This window comes from Polypterus senegalus, chromosome 6 (assembly GCF_016835505.1).
Source record: "Polypterus senegalus isolate Bchr_013 chromosome 6, ASM1683550v1, whole genome shotgun sequence".
NCBI lineage: Eukaryota > Metazoa > Chordata > Cladistia > Polypteriformes > Polypteridae > Polypterus > Polypterus senegalus.
Genome location: NC_053159.1, coordinates 1,135,758 through 1,160,537, shown reverse-complemented (window position 1 = coordinate 1,160,537; position 24,780 = coordinate 1,135,758). Strand labels below are relative to the sequence as shown.

Sequence of the window (24,780 nt, the reverse complement as noted above, 5' to 3'; positions counted from 1 at the left end):
AATTAGTGACCAGTTTTTGCTGCTAATTAACTCTTCCCCCTTATTTTAATGGACTTTTCTGGAGACTCTGACCACTGAATTGGTTGTTTTTTTCCTGAAATGGCACCTAAACTGCTGGAGTATGGGAATTTCCCCTTGGGATTAATAAAGTATCTATCTGTCTGTGTGTCTGTCTGTCAATTTGATGTGAAGTGAGGGAGCCAACAGACAAGCAACTAAGTTGAGGCCTCAAACTCCAACCAACTTCATTTCATTCCGTTTCTTAATTTGAAGTCATTTCATTCCATGGCGCTCGCTCATTCAGCCATGGCAGTCGTTTCCTAAGCTGTTGATTTTCTTTTTTCAGAGCGCTGGCTGTCAAAATGTTTTGTGGACCTGAGCAGGGTGACATTACTGAGGCCTTCCTTCACCTTTCTTTATTTTCAGTTATTGTGTGATGGACGCAGGTTGTTGTTTATCTGTTGGTTCATTGTGCATCAATAACTATTGTGTGGTTGCCAATTAATTCTTTGAGGGCTGACTATTTTTTCCTAAAAACTCCGTTTCCTGTAAAGCACACAAAGCAGTGGTTTCACACATAACTCGACATAAGCTGCGTGCTGTGGCTGCTGTTGGCGCCTCTTCTCCATCTCTGGCAGCAGTAGCGATGGCCAGCGGGAATACAGCAGTGGCAGTCACAGTGCAACACAATCCGGGTTGTGCCTCTCGTCATCGTAAGTGGTGGTCCTCCCAGGTGAATGCAGCCGTGGGCACATCAGCTACATGGACATGTTCAGCACCACAGTCAGCTGGGGACTGATCAGCTGATGCTGGTACCTCAGTTTCCTTTTCGATCACTTGTATCAAAACCGAAGTCCGACAAGTCAGTCCGATTCCTCGATAATGTGCCAAACGAAGATTTAGCTTACACATTCACTTTGATCTCCCACCAAACGTCGATGGTATTTCTTCACTACTCGAGTTTAAATCAATGAAGCTAACTTTCCTTCTAGCAAAGAGAGTCGAACTAAAACATAACGGCAAATTTTGTCTCAGTTTACAGCTGATTACCGTCCTCTACTCCTGAATTGCGACAAAAGTCGACATCCGCCCCTGTAAGAGTGAAGGAAAAAAGAAGCAATTAAGGGGGCCGAGTCTGAAGTTGTGCATCAATTAAAATTAAGGCAAAGAGTTAATTAGCAGCAAAATCTGGACACTAATTAAGAAAAGAGTTAGAATAAAAACTTGGAGCCACCAGAACCGGAGTTGGAGACCCCCTGCTCTAAGAAGACAAGAAATCTCTCCGAAAAAAACGTAATTTAGTGGAAGAAACCTCAGGAAAGGCAATTCAAAGAGAGACCCCCTTTCAGGTAGGTTGGGTGTTGCAGCGAACAGAACACGAGTCGTCCTCAATACGTCACAATAGTGCAATAGTAATATGACCAGTACAGAGCAGAATTGAGCAGTCGATGACATCCCATAATAAGATTTGTTCAGACATTCAATACTTCACACTCGAGTCTAAGAGTTGCAAATATCTTGACACCGGAGTCCAGCAGTCCGCCAGTCAGTTGGATGTTTTAGTTTATGGCAGTTTAGTTCAAATGGACTTTAATTGGTGTGTTGGTAAAAGTCTCGTGTCCTGACTGGTGGCTGCCCAGTTAGGGGTGACTTGATGACATCCTATCACAGTTCAGATTTGTATTTGTATTAAACATCTGCAGTCCAAGTTCCTGTTTTATATCCGTATTGTTTCATTTGTATGGATTACAATAAGCAGTAATATCACATTTTTTACAGTGGATTTCTGGTAACCAGAGCTGCCTTTAAATTAGTATAAATGTAACTAGTTTTTCTTAATTTATTATTGGGAGTTTGTACATTTATTAAAAGAATCTTCCTGTGGCGTATTTCTGTCACAGGCAGTTCATTGAAATGTTGACGAGCAATCTTGGCAGTGCATTTGTTCGTATTTAGCTGCGTGAGAAACTGAAAGCACGTGAGGTTCATTTCTAGATCCTTCTGTACAGACACTTAACTCTGCTCAGTCCTCCATAACTACGCACAGGCGCCCCATGAGGTTGGGGGTCTCTTCACACCTTTGGATATTCGGGCCTCAACACACTCATCCTGGGAATTTCTTGGGTTCCTGGTCTCGCATACGCTCACTCACGGTCACTTGCAGTCCGTGTACATTTTTTACGTACTCAGAAGTCATTTTGTTGCGTTACACGGTGACAGTAAAGTGCTTGAACCTGATGCCATCCTTCTGCCTTTTTTCCTGCAGAAAAAGCAACAAATGAACACAACACGGTGGACGACTGGGGCCTCATCATGGACATCTGTGATCGCATTGGAACGACCCCTAATGGGTAGGTGGACGTCTCAAACTGCCTGATGCCTTCTTGTGTTTGGCTTACTCAGTCTTTTTGTTCCCAATAATCGGTATTTGTTAGCTTGTTTTTCTGATTGAATGGCTGTGATGGTGCATTGAAGTGTAAATAAGCCGTTGGTTTTCATCCCATCTCAGACGACTCTTGATGGACAAACCACTTTTTGTTCAGGTTTGCTTCATTTTTGCAATAATTCTATAGTTGAATAGACAAATGGCTGGAGCGTGATCAGCAGTGTCCTCCCTGGCGAAATCCCAAAAACAGGGAAACCAAAAGTAGAGATGAATTTCACTAACATACTGTAGATCCCTAAGGCGAGTGAGAGGACTGTTTGGTTCATGCAGAGCTATGTCTGCCACTGCTGATCAGAAACCAATGAGGGTTGGATCGATAGATAGATAGATATTTTATTAATCCCAAGGGGAAATTCACTGGTGTGGAGTCTGATGATTCAAACTGGGAACACTTGTTGGAAAGTGAATAAGAATCATCAACCATTCACATTTGTGCTCGTCTGTAGTAAAGCCTCTCACTTGATGTGTTTTTCTTTTCAATTTCTTAGTGCTAAAGAGTGTTTGAAGTCCATATTGAAAAGAGTAAACCACAGAGTCCCACATGTTGCCATGCAGGCGCTGACTGTAAGTTGTTCTCTTCCTTTACTGTCAAATGTAATAATGTATGTGATTATTCCTTTGGTGACATTACTGTCAAATGTGATGTAAATGAAGACACAGGTCATGTCCTTTTCTAACCTGCTTAATCCACACCAGGGTCACAGGGGACTGGAGCCGATGCCAGCCAGCACAGGGCACAAGGCAGGAACAAAGGGAGAGGCCTGATTTTGAAATTTGCTTCTTACCCAACACTACGCTTCCTTTTTTGCCTGCAGATCCTCACATCTCAATCTTTGTTTCTCTAAGGATGTTTAAGTGTGTTTTTTTTATTCTCTCCATCATATGTATGTATGTACAGTGGTGTGATAAACTATTTGCCCCCTTCCTGATTTCTTATTCTTTTGCATGTTTGTCACACAAAATGTTTCTGATCATCAAACACATTTAACTATTAGTCAAATATAACACAAGTAAACACAAAATGCAGTTTTTAAATGATGGTTTTATTATTTAGGGAGAAAAAAATCCAAACCTACATGGCCCTGTGTGAAAAAGTAATTGCCCCCTGAACCTAATAACTGGTTGGGCCACCCTTAGCAGCAATAACTGCAATCAAGCGTTTGCGATAACTTGCAGTGAGTCTTTTACAGCGCTCTGGAGGAATTTTGGCCCACTCATCTTTGCAGAATTGTTGTAATTCAGCTTTATTTGAGGGTTTTCTAGCATGAACCGCCTTTTGAAGGTCATGCCATAGCATCTCAATTGGATTCGGGTCAGGACTTTGACTAGGCCACTCCAAAGTCTTCATTTTGAGGTGGATTTGCTGGTGTGTTTTGGGTCATTGTCCTGTTGCAGCACCCAAGATCGCTTCAGCTTGAGTTGACGAACAGATGGCCGGACATTCTCCTTCAGGATTTTTTGGTAGACAGTAAAATTCATGGTTCCATCTATCACAGCAAGCCTTCCAGGTCCTGAAGCAGCAAAACAACCCCAGACCATCACACTACCACCACCATATTTTACTGTTGGTATGATGTTCTTTTCTGAAATGCTGTGTTCCTTTTCGCCAGATGTAGCGGACATTTGCCTTCCAAAAGTTCAACTTTTGTCTCATCAGTCCACAAGGTATTTTCCCAAAAGTCTTGGCAATCATTGAGATGTTTCTTAGCAAAACTGAGACGAGCCCTAATGTTCTTTTGCTTAACAGTGGTTTGCGTCTTGGAAATCTGCCATGCAGGCCGTTTTTGCAGGCCAGTCTCTTTCTTATGGTGGAGTCGTGAACACTGACCTTAATTGAGGCAAGTGAGGCCTGCAGTTCTTTAGACGTTGTCCTGGGGTCTTTTGTGACCTCTCGGATGAGTCGTCTCTGCGCTCTTGGGGTCATTTTGGTCGGCTGGCCACTCCTGGGAAGGTTCACCACTGTTCCATGTTTTTGCCATTTGTGGATAATGGCTCTCACTGTGGTTCGCTGGAGTCCCAAAGCTTTAGAAATGGCTTTATAACCTTTACCAGACTGATAGATCTCAATGACTTCTGTTCTCATTTGTTCCTGAATTTCTTTGGATCTTGGCATGATGTCTAGCTTTTGAGGTGCTTTTGGTCTACTTCTCTGTGTCAGGCAGCTCCTATTGAAGTGATTTCTTGATTGAAACAGGTGTGGCAGTAATCAGGAAATTGAACTCAGGTGTGATACACCACAGGTAGGTGATTTTTAACAAGGGGGCAATTACTTTTTCACACAGCGCCATGTAGGTGTGGATTTTTTCTCCTAAATAATAAAACCATCATTTAAAAACTGCATTTTGTGTTTACTTGTGTTATATTTGACTAATGGTTAAATGTGTTTGATGATCAGAAACATTTTGTGTGACAAACATGCAAAAGAATAAGAAATCAGGAAGGGGGCAAATAGTTTTTCACACCACTGTATGTATGTGTGTGTGTATATGGATATATAGAGATAGATAGAGATAATCTGATATCATTTTTTATTTCTTCTGGTTATAACTATGTGTTATTATATAGTTGTGTCAATAAGTAATGGACAGGAATGTCAGAATTGCTATATTCCTGTTTACTGCACTTTGGATTTGTGATGATGAACATCAAACATAAGCAGGGACTGGCGCCCTTAGTTTAAGAGGATTTCCTGGCAAATACTCTGCAAGTTAACATTAATAAATGGTTCCCATTAGTAATCCCACTTTTTTTTGTGCCAAGCATTCTTAATTTCCTTTTTTTTTCTTCTTGTGGACACAATCAAGAGATGTGAACATGTAAAGCTGGATTTCGCTTTTTCTCTTTGGTTTCGACTCTGCGTAACTAAAATAGCTTAAATTAGAAGAATGCAGTGAGGTCCGTAGTACAATCAAGTAAAAGTATTTTCTGAAAAAAAAATGAAAACGTTGGCAGAGAACTTGGTGGATGGCAAAGGAATGCGGCTGCTGATGTTGTAGAAATTCTTAGAGTTGTGAAGAAAAAACCAAAAACATCTGCTACTGAAATCATCAACTACTTCTGCCCTGTAGGCGGGAAGAGGTCACAATTTAGGGTGCACAGAAGAGAGCAGAATCATAAAGGCCACAGCCTGACTTATTTATCAGCATCAGCAGTAAAGGCAAGACTAGCGATGACCCAGCAGAGTTATGAAGGAGTGTGTTATGGACAGATAAGACAAAGGTAAAGACACAGCGAGGGGTAAGTGCAGAGAAACGATCCAAGACAACCAACTTCATCTGTGTAACGGGAAAAAGGTGGTGCCAAGGCATCAACAGTTGTCAAAAAGGTGGCGTCACGGCCTAGGCGTCCACAGTTGTCACTACAACTGGCTCTGTCAGCTTCTCAGAGGACTGACGTAATGATTGCCACAGCAGATGGAGTGAAGAAGCCGCTCTGCAGTCCCCTCCAGATTCATGTGCCAGTGCATCATGCAGCAACACAGCAGAAGAAAGAAGACCAAGTGTCCCGTTCCTGACTGGTCAAGTCAATCGGGCATCTGAAAGTGGCAGCAACAAAGGCCATCATAGTAAATCTCAGAAAAAGGCAAATCAAAAGTTGGATCATGTCGAGGGTTCCCTGGCTTGATGCCATTGGCAAATGTGAAGGACCTGCTACCAAAGTTTTGCCCTTCTTTTAAGTTCATTTGTCTAAAGACACGTACTACCTTGGAAATGGCACATTTAATGCAGAATGATGAGTACAAATTGTAAATGTATATTTCCTCAGAACTGCCTGCAGAAGTGCAATCTGTATGGCTGCCCAGTGTTCATCTTTCCTTACTACTTCACAGTTTCTGTGTTCAGTATAAATTACAGTTTTGGTTTTACTCTCCCCATATTTGTGGAAGGCAATATTCCACATTACTAACTAGTATCCTTTAGAAAGTCTGCATGCTTCTTAATTCTTTATTTCAAGCCTCAATATCTTTAAATGAAGCATTCCTTTGCCTTCTTCATATTTGTATGCCCAGTATTACTTGGTCTTAATGTATACTTACTTTTTTTTTCAGTTGCTGGGTGCCTGTGTTTCAAATGCTGGGAAGATTTTCCACCTTGAAATTTGTTCGCGAGACTTTGCAGCTGAAGTTCGTAGCGTGTTAAACAAGGTAGGATCCTGGCTGTAACTGCATTTACATCCTTCAGTGCGTTGTTCAGGTGGTGACGCTTTATGAAAGGAGACTGTTCAAGTATTTGCCTTCAAACGGAGCAAATCAGCCGACTGTTTTACTCCTGAAACTGGGCAGCTGCCTTTGTTGTGGCTTATTCTATTTTTTCCATTTGGCACGCACCGTGTCATTTCAGCGTCAACGAGAAAGTGTGATGTGTGTAACATTGTAGTTCTCACTGTTGTTGTGTCATGTTGGACAGCATGAGAGTGCGGAGATTACTGCTGCTACTTCATGGGCCCAGCATCCTGAGTTTAAGTCCCACAACTTGTCTGGTGTCTGAGTGTAGTTGGCATGTCCTTCTCACATCCATACCAAAGATACGTGTTTTTATGTTAATTGTCAACTCTGTGGTGCTCTCTGTGTCTGTACAAGTGGACCCTGCAATACACTGACACACCATTAAGAAAAATGAGTGCCTGCTTAGGGCATCAAGGGAAAGTTTCCATTGCTGGATTTACTACGGACCATATGGTGCAAAACTGTAAATGCTGCAGCTGAACCAAGTTCCACAAAAAAGGGTCCCCAGATTAAATAAAACAATGACGTATATACTGTATATAATATACAAATAATAATAGTGATAACAGAGGTTAAATGATATACAGAATATTAATCTTGGGAATACAACAAAATGAGAATTTGGGAAGTGCCACACAGTCCACCGAGGCTCACGGGGTCGTTCTTGTCTTGGTCTTGTCGGTGGTCCCATTTAGTGAGAGGGAGTGCAGCTCATATATATGGGGGCGCTGAAATCTTGGAATGCTTAGGGCCTCTAAAGGTCTTAATCTGGCTCTGCTGGCACTTGGTTGGCTCCTGCCAAGCAGGTCTGAGGTTTTTAAGGTTATTCGGCCATAAACGTTAGTCATTTACGTCTTTTTTTCAGTGAATGTTATTAAGCTGCTATTGATTTTTTCTTAACAAATATTTTTAAGTGTAAAGTTTTTTTTTTTAATAAAGGAGCTTCACAAACTGACTGTGCAAGGCCAGACTTCTTCTTTTTAAACATGTTCATGTGGTCCTTTTTATCTTGCTAAATTAAAATATGTGGAGTTTAAGAGAATTTTTTATTTTTATGTGTTTCAAACACTTTTGTCCACACAACTTTGAGTGCTTTGCTCATTCCTGCACAGTAATAGTTTTATTCATTTATTTTTTTCTGGTGAAGTAGTAAGTAGATTCGTTCATTTTTGTGAGCCCACTTTTTCCTTTGCTGTGATCCTGGTCATGGCAGTATGATGTGAGGGGGGCACTTGGTACAGAATGCCAGGCCAGCAGAGGGTACACTTGTACGTACATGCACACCGTTATTCATTTGAATGTGGCCGGTTTAGAATCCCTAGTTAGCCTTTAGGATGTGGGAGGAAATTGAAGGACCTGGAGAAGGCAGTGGAGCACAGCTAGAGGTGGCACGTCCAGCTCGGACAGGGAGGCAGGAGGACCTGCCGTACACCACTGAGCCGCTTGTGGTAAAGACAAGATTTATGACTGCTGGTTGTTTTTTTTTTTTGTTTTTTTTTTAGGCTCATCCCAAAGTTTGTGAGAAGCTGAAAGTTCTCATGGTGGAGTGGGCAGAAGATTTTCAGAAGGACCCACAGCTTAGCCTTATCAATGCGACAATAAAGACCTTGAAAGAAGAAGGCATTTCATTTCCCAGTCCAGGTTCTCAGGTACTACTGGTGTGTTTTTACATGGGTTTGGCCTGTTTGAGAACGTTGGTCTGATAACTATTGCTTTTTTTCCAGTTTCACATTTTATATCTACATTTTGTTTTTCTCCTGGTTTGTTGGAAACTCATGAAATCTCTTTAAATTGATTGTTATATTTGTGTTGGTAGACCTCACCTCTCGGTGGTCCTGTTGTGTTATGTAATGCATGGTAAAATATAAAAATGTGTTTTTTTACCAGTTCGGTAGATGAATGTCTAGGTCAGTGGTCTGAAATGTGTTCCATTTGTGACCCTTGATGATCCGATCCGAAGGAGAGATGTCAGAGGGAGCAGTGAGCTTTGATTTTCAAGATGAAGGGGCTTCCTAGGACTCCATTGGAGAAGCAGCTGACGAGTCTTCCCATCTGATGCATTGATGTTTCTTTGTTTCTTTGTCAGCAAGCAATGGGCTTCTTAAAATGTGCTGCCCTTGCCTGTGCTAGTCATTGCTGCCTCTCGGCAGGTGAACATGGCAACTTTAATGAGTTCCTTGGTGTTTTGTTTTTCCTCTTTTTCTTGTGGGAATGTGAAATTTAGAAACTAAAAACAAATTCGTGTTTGATCTCCAGCCAACAATTTCATCAATTTCTGGCCGTTTAGTCTGAACTTTCTTTTTGTTTAGAGTTTTATACATAAATGAAGAAAAGATGTCTACGTCCCTAGTCATCTAACTCACTAATGCTTCTCTGATTCTGACAGCCGGGCAGTTCTGCAAAGACCAGCACTCATGCAGTACAAAAGAATGCAGAAGACGATGATTTAGCAAAGGGTAAGATTCTGCCAAATAATACTAATCTACTTAAACCAATTGCGTCTTTATGTGATTAAGTGATGAATATGTCTGAGTGTTACAGTTTTTCTCAGTTGCTTTGGTGCATTTCTCACAACAGAATTGCAGTTCTCAAAACTGCTCGTTCAATTCCCACAACCTTTAGTCAGTTGTGCACATCATAACAGCAATTTCTGGGTGTTTTCGTAATTTTGCAATTGCTTTAGTTCACTCCGGCAGATGCTTATGTGCAATTCTCGGCTACATCATGCATCAGCGGTTGCTTGTGTCATGATGATCAAAATGCATTGGGTAGCCCTCTTTTGCATTGTCTTACACTGCAGACTAACTTGTCATTTTTTCTTTGTGTAAGTCATTGCAGTGTTCAACAAGATATCATTGGCTGTCAAGTGTATTTTATAGGTTTCTACAAAACTTTTTTTGGTTTGTATTCACAATACTAATGATTCCTGCACCACCATAAATTGCTCTCAGGTGACACGTTATTCAGGGCAGGTGTGAGCTCTTAGATCAATCAGTCCCCTCAGTTGCTTTGGTGCATTTCTTACAACAGACGTAACATTTGCATAACAGCGAGTGCATTTCTCAACATCAAAATACAAAACACATTTCAGTATATGTATATATTGTTTTCGATGTTGTCATTTTTTTTCCCCTCATTTCATATGTTTTGCACAAAGTATTGAAATGCATTTTGTGGCTAGACTCCAAGTGCAGTGCAGTGCGTGGTATGTCACCATATATCTGTGCAATCAATAAAATGTTCTTCTTGAATCAAACTCCCACAATCGGTGTTTTGTATTTTTATGTTTCCTGCCCTTGTCATTCAGATACTTTGTGCATCAGAAAATGTTTAGATTGTACAATTTTATATTGATAACATGACTTTACATTTTGGCTGTCATGTCCGTGGACGATGGCATTTTGATGACACTGACATATTCAGCGATGTAAATACTGTACTTGCTTTTGAGGCATGGATTGAGGATTTTGAAGAGGTTACCTGCTTTTGCTGGTCATCCATGATGTTTTGCCATTTGCTCTAAGTGTGTTTTTTTTTTAATTTTAGTTATAATGCACTTTATATTTGAAACAAATCTCAAAGCGATACAAAATTAATTCGACCCGAAAGCTCTGATAAAAAGATAAGTTTTAAGACCAGATTTAAAAGCATCAACAGTCTGTGGCGTCCTCAGATACTCAGGGAGAGCATTCCACAGTCTGGGTGCAGCTGAGCAAAAAGCTCGATCTCCCATGGTATGAAGTCCAGTCTTAGGAGTTTTCAAAAGATGTACTGATGCAGAGCGAAGGTTGTGTGTGGACGTATGTAAGGAAATAAGTTCATTGAGGTAGGAAGGGGCATCCCCATAAATACACTGGTGGGTAAGAAGGGCAACCTTGTAATCAATTGTAAATGAAACCGGGAGCCAGTGAAGAGATTTAAGAATGGGCGTAATGTGATCGTATGTACGCCCTCTCATCAGGATCCTAGCAGCACTGTGCTGACTATACTGCAGCTATTGAAGGGTTGTTTTGAGAAATGCACTCGCTGTTATGCAAATGTTAAGTCTGTTGTGAGAAATGCACCAAAGCAACTGAGAAAAACTGTAACTACACGTGGATATTCCTATTTTCTGATGACATTTGCTTATGAGAGCTCATATAGCAAAGGCAGCAACCGGCCCACCACAAGAAGTCCTGATGATGACTGTAGAAACTTTTTAGAAACTCTGGAACGTTTGTATCATTCCCACCACAGGAATTCGGGCCATTTGTAGTTTCTGGTCAGGAGGTCCTGTTGGGTTTTTTTTTAATTTTTCGCTCCTACTTGTTCAACCAGAAGCTTTGGTGGGAAGAGGTGAGTTGTGCCGATTGGCTGACCACAAGCACTGGCGACATCTCCTGACTCTGCTAGTAGTTTGCACTCTGGAGAGTTCTCAGTGAAGATGGAGTGCTGCACTTTCATAGCCACCTTCCTGGTGCATCACGTCATACACTACATTGAAGCAGTGATCTCCCTGACAAAGTGCAGTGTGTGAAAGCGATAAGGGGATTGGGGTTGTCCCCATGAACTCCTGAACACGCCTCACTATGCGCCTCCTCACTTCTCTTTCCATGTCACATATTTTGCATAAAGTTTACAGTTCATGTTGTGCAGTGGAAACGCAACTCACAAAACTGGTCAGGGACCACCACGAGTGGTCCAGGGCCTTCGGTACATCGTACAGGAACTCCATGGACCCTGAAAACAACGTTCCTGCAGTGGGAAAAGCGTCTCTTGTGATTTCAATAGGCAGTGATGGATTTCTCCACAAAGTGTGTGATCTAATCCTGCAAGATCCATACAAGTGATGTCCAAAATGGATGAGTTTCGTTAGGTATTTAAATTTTACAATCACACAATGCAGAACTTGCTAAAAAGTTTTTAAGGGGTACTAGAAGGTTTTTGAGGGGAGAAAGTAAGGAATGCTGTTCAGTCAGGAATTGGCAACCTTGGTCCCCTTTTGGACTCACAGATGTCTCTCCATAGAAGGGTCCAGATGAAAATAAAGGGGCGATGGGGGTGTGTTTTGGAAATGTGACATGGCTAAAATCTTTTTATTCTCTGATTTCATTTCAGAAGATTAAGGTGAGTATGAAACTTTCAGCAGCAGTGTGGTGTTTTCCAGCAGGGCCTCATTAATTTAGTCGTTCACACAGAAGAATAAAAATCTCTTACTATTGCATGAGGACAAAAAAAATGATGCAGATAGTAAAATATAAAAAGGAAAAAGATTTTTATATTAAACTAAGCACCTTTGTGTATAAATGACCCAGATTTTGTTAGTCATGAAACACCATAGTTCACTGTGAATTCAGTTTCATACAAATTTCTTGCTCGTTTCTCATCCTTTTTGTTAAAAAAGATGTAGTGAGTAAAGTCAAGAGGTGCACTTAAATAGCTCAAAAACTATGAGATGTTAAAAAACGTAGCGGCCTGTCTGTGTGCCGTGACGGGAAAGAATTACTGACTATTTTAAAACACTGTTTCCAATGAGGCCAGTGTGCTCCTCAAGTATTGTAGTACAGAAAAGAAAATGAAGCAGATTTCAGTAAAGTTTTGATGTATTTAACGAATGTCAGACAGTAACCCCTTAAGTTTACTATTAGTAAGTTTTGACGTGTGTGGTAAGGGTGGGTGCTGCAAGTGCAGTCGTTTTCATTTTTCCACTGACTTGGTCAGCACTGTGTCTAACGGGACAGTGGTCAGTTTTTCTTTAGTCAAATTTGAAAGTACTTTTATTACCTTAAAATTAGTAAGACGCTGCATGCATGGAATGCTACCGTGTTTCTTGTTTATTCCTTACTTATCCACTGAAGAGATCAGCTCCTGCTGCTTTTAGTTTTTGCTGTCTTTTAAATAATTGCTTCAGGCCAGTGACCCAAACCCGGATAAGCCACACAAGATGGACTGAGGGATGAGTGGATGCTTCATGTAAGTGGGGTGTGATTGAGCAGCAGCTGGCACAGTGGATGTGACTGCACTGCACACTAACACACACTGTACCCCATCTTCCTGATTAATTCCTGATATCGTGGGAAGACACAGGAGTTCCTACAGCTATATGGGAATCTTAAGTGCAAGGGCTACTTAATACCAACACAGTCGTCTCCATACATTGCTGCTCGCTGACCATTTACTTTCTCTTTGGTGCTCATATACTGAATATTATTCTGTCTTTTTTTGTGTGTTTTTTAAATTTTTTTTATTTTTATATGTGTATCGACTTAAGTCTCCTCAATATTCCAACTATAGATCGATCAAACCTATGCTGGCATAAGTAATTGTAGTTTTTCCTTCATCAATAATCATTTTTCTGAAACACTGTTGTTTATGTAGAAGTTGCTTGGATTTGAATAAGTTGCTTAATTCACTTAAATATTTTGACATGTTTTTTTATTAGACTTTAAATCCTAGCGTTACTTCAGGCATAGCAGTCCGATGCCTGCTTTACTTTTGCCAGGTGTTTTAGATTTGATTTGATTTGAGATCTTTATTGTCACATACACTGAGAGAGCCAAGTGAAATTGACTGTTACAGTGATTTAGAAATATATACAGTAACTAAATAAGACTGGCTGGAGATATAATTAAGTAAATAATTCCTAAATTATTAATAAATAAGTAAATGATTACAGTGAAGAAGAGTTAAAAAAAAAAAAAAGTTCAATCCAGTTTCCCATAAACCAACAGGTGGGTACATCGCACAGGTAGACTCGGGTTACTGGGAGTCCAGTGACCTTTAGGCCGCCTCATCGTTGTCGCTGATAAGCACTTTGAGCTACTGTTTGTATGAAGATGTGCTATATAAATAAATGTTGTTGTTGTCAGTCACAGTGGTGTCACCTGTCAGCTTGGTGATGCTGTTACCCTCGCGCTTTGCTGCACAGTCATAGGTGAGTAGACTACACAGCAGTGGCCTGAAGCAGCATCCCTGTGGAACGCTGATGTTGGTGAGCAAAGTGTAGGATCCTCCTCGCCTGGGGTCGGTTTGTCAGGAAGTCAAACACTCGGCTATTTTTTAAAGATTGTCTACTTTGCTTTACTGTCTTGTAGTCATTATGACCCTGAGCTGCTCCTCTTACTGTCTTCTCTTTTAGAAGTCCATATACAGTTGATTTGCCAAAGGTGCCAGCCATGGCTGTATAGCTGCAAAAAAAGAAAACACAAATCATAAAGTTTAGAGCAGGCTATATTCTGCAGTAGACCAGGGACTTAAATCTTTCAGGCCTGCTTAATGTCTCTCTTACAGTTTTCCTTTACAACATGGAAATATCCTTTAACCTTCTCTTCTCGTTTTTAGCTATTGAGCTATCCTTACAAGAACAGCGTCAACAGCCAGAGACCCGACCCATAATCCCTCCTGTAGATCCTCCTTTTAACAACAAGGACCTGAGAAAAGTGCGCGCCTTGTATGATTTTGAGGCAGTGGAAGATAACGAGTTGACCTTTAAAGCAGGAGAGCTTATCATCGTACAAGACGATAGGTATGTCCCCCTCGCGCAGCAGGTCGTATGAGGTTTGTTTGGCGGTTCTTGAGTTATGTATTTTCTTTTATGTTTGAACATGGATTTGAACAGTGCTGTTTCACTTTATGAAGCGCCCTACAATCCATTTTGTGATTATTGATACGGCAAAGAGTGTTTTGGTGTTGCTTTTAACAAGAAAATCCTGTTTATTCAATTAGTGATCCAAACTGGTGGAAAGGAGAAAATCACAGAGGTGTCGGCCTGTTTCCATCTAACTTTGTAACGACCAACCTAAATTCAGAGCCTGAACCAGGTAAGCATTTGAAACGACAGCGATTATATTCTAGTGTTGTATTATGTGGAAAAGAAAACTTTTAGGGTCAACACTGGCATTTTTTGTTAAATGTAGTTTTCTTGGTTAGGACAGCTTATTGTGGTGGGCTGTGTTAAGTTAGGCTATATTGGCCATTCCTAACTCCGTGGATTGCAGGCTCAGTTGGCAGCACTGACTTGCCGTGTGTCTGTCCAGTATGAACCCTGCGTGTGCAGTCAGCTGTACTTAACACAGAGTGCTTGGGCACAGTCTTCACTAGTGAAAGGTACCATTGTATTCATAGTGGCATTGAAGAAGTAAATGAAATGAAATAGCAGACCAGTCAAACTTGAGTGAAAGGTGCCTTACAAGTTTAAATCTACTGCAGGAAAACAAAAAACAAATGTTCTGTCACTAAGTTATTCATTTTCATTTTTAGCACTGCTTGTCGAGAAAACTGCTCATCTCGATGAAGCAAAGCAAGAATCAAAGATCGAACCGGAACCTGTTTATATAGATGAGGTAGGTATGCCATAGGTTGGTTTTAAATGGTTTGAAATTAGAACGTTAGAACACTCTGGACGAGAACAGGCCATTCAGCTCAACAAAGCTCGCCAGTCCTGTCCACTTGTTTCCTCCAAGAAAACATCAAGTCGAGTTTTGAAAGTCCCTAACGTCTTACTGTCTACCACACTACTTGGTCGCTTATTCCAAGTGTCTATCGTTCTTTGTGTAAAGAAAAACTTCCTAATGTTTGTGCGAAATTTACACTTAAGTTTCCAACTGTGTCCCCGTGTTCTTGATGAACTCGTTTTAAAATACAAGTCTCGATCCACTGCACTAATTCACTTCATAATTTTAAACACTTCAGTCAGGTCTCCACTTCATCTCATTAAGGCTCAGCTCTTTTAATCTTTCCTCATAACTCATCCTCTGTAGCCCTGAATCAGCCTAGTCCTCTTCTCTGGACCTTCTCTTGTGCTGTTATGTCCTTTTTGTAGCCCAAACTGCACTCAGTACTCCAGATGAGGCCTCACCAGTGCATTATAAAGGTTGAGCAGAACCTCCTGTGACTTGTACTCCACACGTCAAGGCGCTATATAACCCGACAGTCTGTTAGCCTTCTTAATGGCTTCTGAACACTGTTGGGAAGTTGATAACTTAGAGTCCACCACGACTCCTAAATCCTTCTCATAAGGTGTACTCTCGATTTTCAGACCCCCATTGTGTATTCAAACCTAATATTTTTACTTCCTATGTGTAATACTTTATATTTACTGACATTAAATTTCATCTGCTGCCACAAATCTGTCCAAGCCTGTCTGCTGTCCAAGTCCTTCTGTAATGATATAATGGATTCCAAATTATCTGCTAATCCACCTATCTTGGTATCATCTGCAAACTTCACCATCTTGTTACTTATATTCCTATCTAAATCATTTATAGATATTAAAAATAGCAGCGACCCCTCACTGCCCCCTGCTGGTCACCACTCTTAACATCGGCCAGTTCTGATGAGGTTCCTCACACCGTCACCCTCTGCTTCCTGTGTCTTAGCCAATTCTGCACCCATCTAAAAACATCACCCTGAACTCCCACTTCTTTTAGTTTGATGGGGATTGTGTACTGAGAAATGGAGGGCCAGGATGAACGGGTGCAACGTTACTTAAACAAAATGAGGAAACTGTCGGTCCTTGAGTTTCTCTTGTGATTTTATGTCAAGCATTATAATGAGTAGTGGACGGCACAAACACATGAGGGATTTTTACATGGACTTTGGTTTTTTTTCTGTTCGCTTATACATTTTACCAGTCCTTGTATTTTTCATTTTCATGTTTCAAATTGTCGTTTATACCATTTTTTTTTTTAATTTCTATTGTGTTTTGCTGATTAAAACTTAAAAAAAATCTTATATTGCTATTTGCTTAGCTGCAGCAAGACTACGTGTGTCACTGGAACTCCTGTCTCTTTGTGATGTTTAAATATCTTTAAATGTCTGATCTAGCCTAAGGTTCCCTCCTCTCTTTTCTTATGTCATGAATTCATTGTTTCCCAGATGCCCTGAGGCTCAAATGAAACCTGCCTTGGCTTTGTTGGGATGCCTGCTATTGCTCTGAGCCCGCTTTAACTCACCAGTACTTTTGACAGCCTGTTTTAGACGTGAACCTCATGCTGTTTGTTGGTTAGGCAGGGCATTTCATTTCAGTACATTAAGAATCTGCTGTAGTTCAGCTTCTTATATCTGCACTGGCCTCTCGATTGTGTGCTAATCTTATAGGACAAGATGGACAGAGCGCTGCATTTGCTGCAGAATACTGACCCAGCTGACGCCCAGCCAGACTCGCCAGAACTTTTACATTTAGAAGGTAATTTCCAGTTTTTGAGGTTTGCTTTTTTGTATTAGATTTTTATATACGATTACAAAAGTGTTAAACAGCCATTTCTGTCTCTGGTATAACTGTTTGTTTATAAAGAAAGAATTAATAAATATTTAACAATGTTAAAGGGTACTTTAAGGAAGAACGCTGTTTGTTTTACACGTTATTTATCCCATTTGCTTTATAGTGATAGCTGAGGAAAATGTTTAAATCTGTTATTTTTGTGAAGAATGGACATAAAGTTTCTGATGAATGGGAGCCAATGGTGACCAACACTGGACAAGTCAAACAAACAAAACGTCCATTTAAAAAAAAAAAACAAAAAAAAAACAAATTCCCATTACTCGTGTCATATCATCTGCATGTCAAGTCATCCAGTTGTGTGTTCACAATATGCAAACCACATGTAGATTTTGCTAAAATATTGTCTGTGAAAGTACAAATAGTCCCTCAAGAGGACGTCCTGCTGCATGGGGTCATGCTTTTGAATTGAAGACAGGACTCTTGACCATTAATTGAGGGGGAGAGTGATGGGTCCTCAGTTCAGAAGAGCAATCCCATGACAAGGGGCTTCCTGTTTATGGACTACTTGTACATTCACTAACAATATTTTAACTAAAACTACTTGTGTTTTGCACGTTGTGATTCGATGACTTGACGTGTCGATTATGTGACATGAGTAATGGGTGAATTTTTCATGGCTGTTTTTGGTTTTATTTGCTGTTGGTCACCATTGGCATCTTTCTATGTTAATTAATGTTGACTTATTTTATTTTCTTACTGTGTCTTATTTTTTTGTTCTTCATTATATAAAGCACTTTGAGCTACATTTTTTGTTTGAAAATATGCTATATAAATAAATGTTGTTCCCATAACTCTCATAAATTTCATTATGTCTGTTCTCCACAAAAGCAAGAGCTTAAAACTGCATGGGGTAACGTAAAAAATTCATTTTCAGACGGAGTATTCCTTTCAACTTAAATTTGTAGCTTAGATATGCAGAGTTGTCCTGTTGGGCATTGTTTTGGCCAATAATGTGACACACAATTTCCAAATAAAGCTTCATTTTTGGGGTTTATGCATGCCAAGAAGATGTTCTTGTGCCATTTATTTTTACTATTGATTACGATTTTTAAAAGTTATGCTGTGTCTAGTAGTCTTCTATGCAATGCAGTTGTACCAAAAGGTGGCTTCCCGGGTACATTTGGTCCTGAGATATTTGTACATCTGACTTGATCTTCCAATGTGCTGCCTTAGAAGGCCAAAACCTGTCATTGCACCAGTGATATAACGCACTTAGCCTGCCTTAAGCTGTTTTCTATGTTCTCGAGGTACTAACAAGAAATCACCAGTTATTCACATCATTTCTGTAACAGATATTTGTCAACAAATGGGACCAATGATTGATGAAAAATTAGAAGAAATTGACAGGTAAGAGTTTTGACTTTGATTGCAAGTTTAAAATTGATTTTTTTCCCCCCCTTGACCTAAATTTTCTAAAATGTGGAAACTTTTGATTGTTGGTCACAAATTTTAGTTTGTGTTAAGTGGTACCTTCTCAGCATATGTGGGATTAACTGATACGGTTTTATTGTTGAGGTCCACTAATAAATGCTTTATTTCTCATTTTCACTTGGACATAGTCTGTATAATGCAACAGAAGATTTTGATAGTTCAGGAGAAATATATAAAAATATGGGGTATACAACAAAATTTTTGCTATCTGCTTGGAAAAACCTAAACAAGATGTGCATAGATGGTCTATTGTCCATCTCACTTTAGCAGGGAGAATTAACACTGTCAAGATGAACGTCCTTCCTAAACTTCTTTTTCTGTTTCAAAGTATCCCCATATGCATTAACAAATCTTTTTTTAAGAAATTAGATTCAATCATAGCCTAATTAATTTTGAATTTGAACATCCACGCATCCAAAGGGCGACCCGACAACAACCTCAATCAGAAGGTGGCATGGCTCTACCTACGTAACTTTCACTTTTATTACTGGGTGGCAAATATACAAGCTATTAAAACCTGGATATTGACACAAATATATGAACACCCACAGGCTTGGTCTGCAATAGAAATGCAATCCTCCAGTACCTGTACAGTGGATCAAGACTGTTATTTTAAAATGAGCTCATCAAGAACACAGGGACCCAGTTGGAAACTTGTGAAGGGTGAAGTTCACACAAACATTAGGAAGTTTTTCTTTACACCAAGAACGACAGACACTTGGAATAAGCGACCAACTCAAACTCAGAATATGGAACCCTTGTAGAAAGCCCTTCAAGATAGAGAAGCTTTTATCAGTGGCACCAATCACAGAATCCTCTATGGTGGCTCTAGCATGCCAATAAGGTTGATTTCAGCCTTGCAGCATGGGTACATACCATGAGGACCAAGTGACAAAAGTGTTGTCATTTCTGCACACTGTGACTGAAATGTAAACCATTACTTTGCCAAATTTAATTTTAGTCTGCAAAAGATCTTTGCACTGCTTGCTTGTCATTGGTGATGTGTCTGAGTTGTGGACCGAGTGATATCCAGTCCATCATTGAAAACTGGCTCCAGTTGCACATTCAACACATTTGGAATTCTTAACAGATTTTTAAAATGGTACCTTGTGGGTTTTCAAGTACTAAGAGGTTTCAGGTTAGCATATTCAGATTTTAAGCAAGGGTCTGCTATGCTGAAATTTGTGTAGTAAAATGTAGATTGGATGAAAAGTTTTAAAAATGTTTATGCTTTTTTGTTGAATAAAAAGGTTATTTCATTTATTCTCCACATTCGTGGGTTCATTAAGCAGGATTGATTACTTTTGCCTGGCAGTGCTGGTGAGGTGTTATTTCCTTTGCTTTCTGATAAGATTTCTTTGTTATAATTTATTTTGAAGAAAGCTCTCGGTTCTTTTCACAGGAAACATTCCGAGTTGTCCGAGTTGAATGTGAAAGTTTTGGAAGCCCTGGAACTTTATAACAAGCTGGTGAATGAAGCTCCCGTGTACCCCGTGTATTCCAAGCTACAGCCTCAGGCACCTTATCCACAGATGCCAACAAGTGTGCCATTGCAGGTGAGACCCCCACAATGACTTGAGAGGAAGGGTACAGCTTTGGGGCTAAACGTACAGGATAGTAAAGACGCCCAGAACTCAAGTGACCCAAAATGTCCTCTCCTGTACGTGTTATCGGTAAAACTGAAAAGTACAGCCAGATGACGTGAATCTAAATGATCACATCAGTTCTGCAGGTTTCTTTTAAGTTCTGACTCTTCATATTCTGCCTTTTTAAAAGACGTGATGTATTTTGTGATGACAAAGAATAGGTGCCGTGTGCTGAAAGGGAGACATTTTGTTTAAATACTTGTCAGTTGCAGGAATGTCACTTTTATGTTCCTTTAAAACTGCAGCTGAACTTGTAAAAGTTCTGCTGTTCTGGGGGGACAGGAGGTGAAGGTACTGTATATCCACATCTCCGAATGGACAATCCTGACACAACTTCAGGAGCCTCCTGATGGGTTATCAAAGTCACTGCCATTAAGTGTCCATTATGGTTTGGATTTGTTAGCATGTCCTCAGCTCATGCTGTGTTCTTGACAGGAAGATAAAACTCTTGAACAGAAACCTTTAAATGACCCAGCAGCTCTCGTGTTCTTATTCTAAGACTTGAGTGTCCAAGAAACTGCATATTTTGGACTAATTGATATGTGACGGGAAGATGGAGTTTAATTTCCTCCATTATGGTCAGACCGCGGATTTCCTAAAAGACGGCTCCTTTGTAATGAGTGCTGATGTGCTCTCTTTAATATTTTATCATTGCATTGATTGCTACGTTCTAAACACATTTTATCAAAATAAGTGATTGGGCATAACGTCACTGACAGTAACGTGTCTGTAGTGACATTCTCAGAGAGTCCCATTGATGGAGTCTGGTAATTACAGGGAACGATGAAAAAGCAGTTCATTCTTACAGCGACTGTCGTGAATGGCTGCCAGCACATGCCTCAGCCTCCATAGCCCGTCTCCTCCATACACGTCTCCAGTTTATTAAAGACAAGGACCACTGTATGCATTGTTTGGTTTTTTTCCCAGAGATATGAATGATGTACCAGGAATTAAGCTCAATAAATAAGTGAACATCTCTCAATGTACTTCTTATTTGCAGACCTTTGCAGGTCATCCACAAAGTGGCACATATATGGCACCAGGAATTCCGCAGGTGGCTCCAGGACAGAGCTACAGCTTGGGACCCGAGCAGATTGGCCCCCTTCGGTCACTTCCTCCGACAGTGAATTCCTCGGTCGCAAACCAGCCAAGCTCATCTCCGTACATGGGGTACTGTGTTTGTTCAAATATATTTTAGATCTTCTTTTTCTTCTTCCTCTTGGTGTGTTTCTATCATCTTAGTGTGCAGCAGTAATCCTGCAAATGGTAAAGAATGTTGCTTCTTGAAACATTGCAGCAGAATTGTGAGGCTATATTTGCGGTAGTTCATTTTCACTGAGAATGTGTTTGGATTAGTGAGGCTGAGCTTTTTGTTCTCTTCCTGTTTCTGCAGCACTGGCCTCAATCCTTCCTACATGAGTCAAGCCGCAGGTGGCCCGGTGCCGTATCCCCCTCAGCACATGGGGGTGGCAATGGACATGTCCGCCTATCAGAACACTAATGCCAGCATGACGCAGTCGTCCACGTTTCCTGTGACATCTCAAGCTCTCCCGGTCCATCAGCCGCAGCCCACCTATTACCAACAGCCCCTCCTTTAAGTGCCCGGACTCCACCGGCTGTCGCGCATTTCTTTGAGAGTGGGTTTGGAGAAGAGCAGACCACGAAAATTTAAGTAGAAAGATGTTATCATGTGATTGCAAACTGCTCTGTGGCATCTTGGCGCTTCTTCAAGGTGGAAGGTTAAGTTTCAATTTGGGTGAATGAGATGCTGAAAGGCATTTAGCAGTTTTTTTTGTTTTTCAGTCCATGTTTATAATTTTATAAATATTTAAAATGAAGTGTATAAAACTCCTGGAGCAACAGAATTCCTAATAAACGCTGCTCCGTTTTGTACCCCCTAAAGGTTTTCTTTAGGATGCTGGCACTGTTGTAGAAGGAAACGCAGTTTGTCTTAGGAGTGGAGAGGCCTGTTGCTCCACCATTTGTAGAGCTGGCACAGTGAACGGCATGCACTCCTCGCGTGTTATTTCACAGGCTGGCACAGTGGTGACGCTGACGATCCTGTTGTCATTCTATGTCACATCACTGCAGGTTAAAGCGCTGATGATTCTTAACACGAAGACAGACCTTCCTTGAATGCTCGGCAAGCCTGTACGGGACGCCGTATTGTACTCCATGGCATACTTTTTTTAGAATTCTTCTTCGTTGAGATTCAATTGCTAAAAGGTCCATCCCTTACCACCTTCTCCATCATCAGTACCGATAATGTAGTAATTGGTTTGAAGCGGTGTGTTTATGTATGGGTGTGGTGAGCTGTTTGATTTTTCTTTTTAATCATCCTGTTGATGCCGCCTAAGAAAATGCAAAGCATAGAAACACCAAATGACTGGCAAGTCGTCGCCTCCTGGTCCACAGCTGGTCACGTTGCTAACTTGTAATGCCGTTTTCTCTGTACGACGGAGCAGATGCAGCAGTTGTCGTGATTGAATCTGTTAATGACATTTCTCCTCTGGCCTCATTCCTTCCTGTTTAATAATCAAGTGTGTTGTTGTTATGCTCTTCATATTCAGCCGTTTTTTTACGTTCTGAATCCCCTCCTGCTACTAACACTTTTGATGGCCAAAAGAGACCAAATGTTGTCTGTCAAGTCAGTAGTTTGTGTGTCTTCAGACCCCCCGCCAGAAAGGTTAACACTTTGTGACATTAACAGTCGGCCGGTGAGGACCTGCGTCGCCGCGTACACGCGCTCTGTAAATTAGCCGTACGATAGTCGGGATCTGTTCCTGTTGCACCTTACCTTTATAAACGTTTTGCTAGCCGCTGGCTGCCTTTTTCTTTAAACTGATTAAAGAGGAATTAAAGCTGCTGGATGGAAAATAAATCTTACTAGGGTTTCTTAAACTTTATATTCAATGTTTAGATGATATCTTGCAAACAATGGTTTTATAACATAACAGTTCTTTTTGGAATTTGTTACATCTGCATTGTAAAATGTTTATCAGTAAATACTAGAAATAAATTTTATCTTGTGAGTAGGCTCTCCTAAAACACAGCCTGCGTTCTGCCGTCGTCTTGGGAGAAATGTGAAGGTGTTGTCATTTAATGGAAGGACCAGAAAACGAGGCGTGACAATGTCATTCCTGGGACTGCTGGGAGGAAGGCGCTCTTATACTGGTGTGGAAGACCCCATCTGTCTTGGGTTGAACTGTCGGCTGCCAGCAGGGTGTGCAGAGACTCGGAGAAATGAACCCTCAGTGGCACTCGGCTCTCATGATCGTTAATATTAATAATAATGATTCTTAATGCCGCGGCGGGCGTGCTTTACTCAAATGACCGCACACAATAGTTGTTTTTTACATCACAGGTTTCTGTCCGCTCCTGGTGTTAATACAGAATGGAATGTGTGATTCGGAATTGGTGCCGTTTATTGACAGCGATCCAATATTTGAAAATGGCGCTCGCCTTAAAGGGTTCCTTTATTCTGCTGTGTTACTCTCCCTAATTCGTAATTTAGGGCTATTTGCTTTAATTTCTGTAACTTTAACGTCCAGCGATTTGTGTTTGGAACACACACCAGAATATCCAAAAGACGGAGACACAGAGGCCATCGCCAGAAGCCCAAGTGCGTCTGCGGACTCCTAACATGGTGGACTGTGGGCAGGTTTGGCTGCTGCTTTCTTACGGTGGACCTCGACTTTGAACAGGCCCCCCGGAGCCGCTGCAGATTTTTTTTCTTTGTCTTCAAGGTCCTTCTTCTCCACTCACCCCTTTCTGCTGCAGCCCACCTTTATGTACCCCCAAATCTGTGTCTCTAACCTGTTTTGCTATTCCTGCCTGATCCTCTTATCATCCTTGTGCGTGTGACGAACCAATCCGTCCCTTCAGCCTGCTGCCCTCCTGCTGCAGATCATCTGTTTGAATGGTGGTTGTCGGAGTTTCAGCTTCCTCCTTGGCCTCTCTGTACCCATAAAGCTGTCCTGTGGCACCTGAAGCCCGCCGTCCCCTTTATGGAATCGATGGTGTCGGTCAAGGCCTGCTGTCATCAGAAGCTCCTTGGGTGGTGGTGTGTGTGTTTTAAACCACAGTTCCTTCGAGAGCAGCTTGTGGCCCAGAATCCCGTTGTGTGTTTAGCAAAGCGCCTCTCGATGGGCCATTCTGCCACTGTGGCTGTCGGCAGGGATTCTCGGTCTGGTGCTCGTTATGCATTGGGTTGAAACCTGACTGAGCTGTGAGTCTCCAAATAAAAACTCGTGGAGTGGAGTCTTGTCATGGAGTTTCTGTCGTATTTATGTGCGTCGTCGTTGCTTATTGTTTCACAAACATGGAAGACGAAGCTCGGAGGACGTAGTCGGTACGGTTTGGGCTTTTATTTCCCAGTGCTGCTTCATGCTATGAATTCCAATGTAGAGCACCCGGGTCCGCAGGAGGAATATTTTTAAAATGGGTAGAAAAGGCCAGACTTTGGGACACGATTTCACATGGCAAGTGGGTGAGGAAACAACACGGCCTCATCCCGTGGGAGTACACGACTGATGAAAATGGTGGCGCCTTAACGGAGAAGACAAACCTGTGGAGGGGGACGCGTCTGTGCTCCGTCGGACTCCATGGCCCTGATAGCCTGTGGCTTGTTGTAGCCGTCTTTGTTGGGGAAACGGAACTTTCTAGAGGCAGTGGGGGTGGGACACGTGGGCAGACAAGTCCATAGCTCAAGGGTCTTTGTTTTAGAAGTTTTAGGAAAATTTCAAAGCAAAGCAGACGTGATACGCGCACC

General features: G+C 41.2%; 1 protein-coding gene across 1 annotated transcript in view; it reads left to right on the top strand.

Moving 5' to 3' along the window:
* stam2 (signal transducing adaptor molecule (SH3 domain and ITAM motif) 2) overlaps positions 1 to 24,269 on the top strand; it is a 31,095-nt gene extending 6,826 nt beyond the window's left edge. The window contains exons 2-14 of the mRNA XM_039755214.1: positions 2,267 to 2,351; positions 2,935 to 3,010; positions 6,495 to 6,590; positions 8,174 to 8,320; positions 9,058 to 9,127; positions 13,992 to 14,175; positions 14,376 to 14,470; positions 14,910 to 14,992; positions 16,749 to 16,836; positions 18,225 to 18,279; positions 19,766 to 19,919; positions 21,010 to 21,179; positions 21,403 to 24,269. Coding sequence (XP_039611148.1) covers positions 2,267 to 2,351; positions 2,935 to 3,010; positions 6,495 to 6,590; positions 8,174 to 8,320; positions 9,058 to 9,127; positions 13,992 to 14,175; positions 14,376 to 14,470; positions 14,910 to 14,992; positions 16,749 to 16,836; positions 18,225 to 18,279; positions 19,766 to 19,919; positions 21,010 to 21,179; positions 21,403 to 21,607 — 1,508 coding nt within the window. The 3' untranslated portion in view covers positions 21,608 to 24,269. The remainder of the gene's footprint in view (positions 1 to 2,266; positions 2,352 to 2,934; positions 3,011 to 6,494; positions 6,591 to 8,173; positions 8,321 to 9,057; positions 9,128 to 13,991; positions 14,176 to 14,375; positions 14,471 to 14,909; positions 14,993 to 16,748; positions 16,837 to 18,224; positions 18,280 to 19,765; positions 19,920 to 21,009; positions 21,180 to 21,402) is intronic.
* Positions 24,270 to 24,780: the final 511 nt, after the last annotated feature.